The sequence below is a fragment of the Polistes canadensis genome, unplaced genomic scaffold (assembly GCF_001313835.1).
Source record: "Polistes canadensis isolate GaletaPanama2010 unplaced genomic scaffold, ASM131383v1 scaffold_12, whole genome shotgun sequence".
NCBI lineage: Eukaryota > Metazoa > Arthropoda > Insecta > Hymenoptera > Vespidae > Polistes > Polistes canadensis.
The window spans coordinates 680,146-681,522 of record NW_014569559.1 but is presented as its reverse complement, the minus strand read 5'-3'; the positions used below and the strand labels follow the sequence as shown (position 1 = coordinate 681,522).

The 1,377-nt window shown below is 28.7% G+C and overlaps 1 protein-coding gene across 1 annotated transcript in view; it reads left to right on the top strand.

Moving 5' to 3' along the window:
* The window catches only part of LOC106793284 (40S ribosomal protein S4-like), a gene marked incomplete in the record, with an annotated part of 4,316 nt that overhangs the window by 1,569 nt on the left and 1,370 nt on the right, over positions 1-1,377 (top strand). Inside the window, 1 exon segment of the mRNA XM_014760086.1 lies at positions 224-252. Within this exon segment, the coding sequence (XP_014615572.1) occupies positions 224-252 (29 nt within the window).

The following is a 1,377-nucleotide window of genomic DNA, read 5'->3' as shown; positions in this document are numbered from 1 at the left end:
CAAGGGCACGTTTTTACCACTAGGTACGTTAATGCATTTAAATGAATTATTTTAATTTAGCCACGTGGTGAGAAGCTATTGTATCTGCTATAAGACTATTAGTACTCAACGTGGTTAAATGAAATCTTTTTTTTATGGTCACTAATTTGTTCTCACGAAAGATACAAATGCAKAATGGATTTATTTTATATGAACAATTTCTAATAACGAAGAATTTACGTAGGTTGAACAACGTATTTATCATCGGCAAAGGTCTGAAGGCATATATCAGTTTGCCGAGAGATAAAGGTGTCAAGCTTTCCATTGCGGAAGAACGTGACAAGAGATTAGCAGCAAAAGGAGTAAATTAATGTATATTTTTAATAAAATACTGGATGAACTGATATTTATGGCAATGGTAATCTTTTCCTCCAAAATTGTTTCTTGCATATTTATTCCATCGGCTTAAATAATAGTTCTCTCTTTCCATCATCCAAATAGATTTTTCTTTTCTATGATTTGTTGCATTATTTTCGGAAGATTCATTTGCAATGTTAATATCAACCCTTATATTTTCAAATATGAAACTATACGTTTTTGTTGGTTTTTTGAGACAAGAAATCAACAAAGATATTTTTATTTATAATAATCAAACCTCCTATCATATTAATTTAACTTAATGCAAGATCTGTAAGCATTTTTAAATAATTTGTACATTTAGAACTAGTTCTATTAGTTGCACATTTTATTAAAACAATTTTAGGAATTCAGAATAATAAAAATTGATATAAATGAAAATAATCGATAGGTTTGTGTGAAAGAATCGATAGTTTAGAATCGAATATCGTTTTTTGTCACCATACCTGTACTATGTAGGGCACTTTCGTTTCAGGAGTAAAGTCCCTAGAAAAAAATTTTTATTTACAAAGAGTCTTCAAGAAAGTCATGCGGTTTTTTAGGATTGGGTAGTAGGAATGAGAACGTTTTGTTAGAAATATGTTGGTGTACTCAACCAGATTTTTGTAGCTCCATCGAGGAATTGAACTACCTGTGCCTTTTTGGTTAAGAACACCAATATGGTAAGTTAGCTGTACGTTATCTATTACATTTCTCTTTGCATCAAATTTATAATGCTAAATAATCAAAAATTTTTACATGAAGAGTATTCTGTATTAATAATTGGTCATTGAAATTGATAAATTTTAAATATATAGTAAATTGTGTCGAAAGAATTTGAAAAACGTTATTCTGTAAGGCGTACGGGGTTTCTCTTTTTACATTAAAGATTACAATTTTCTATTGTACAAGGTATTCTTTCTTTTATATTCAATTTTAGATGATTGGATTGCTACCATGTAACGAAATATTTATAAATAATAATTATTTACTGTTGTAGAA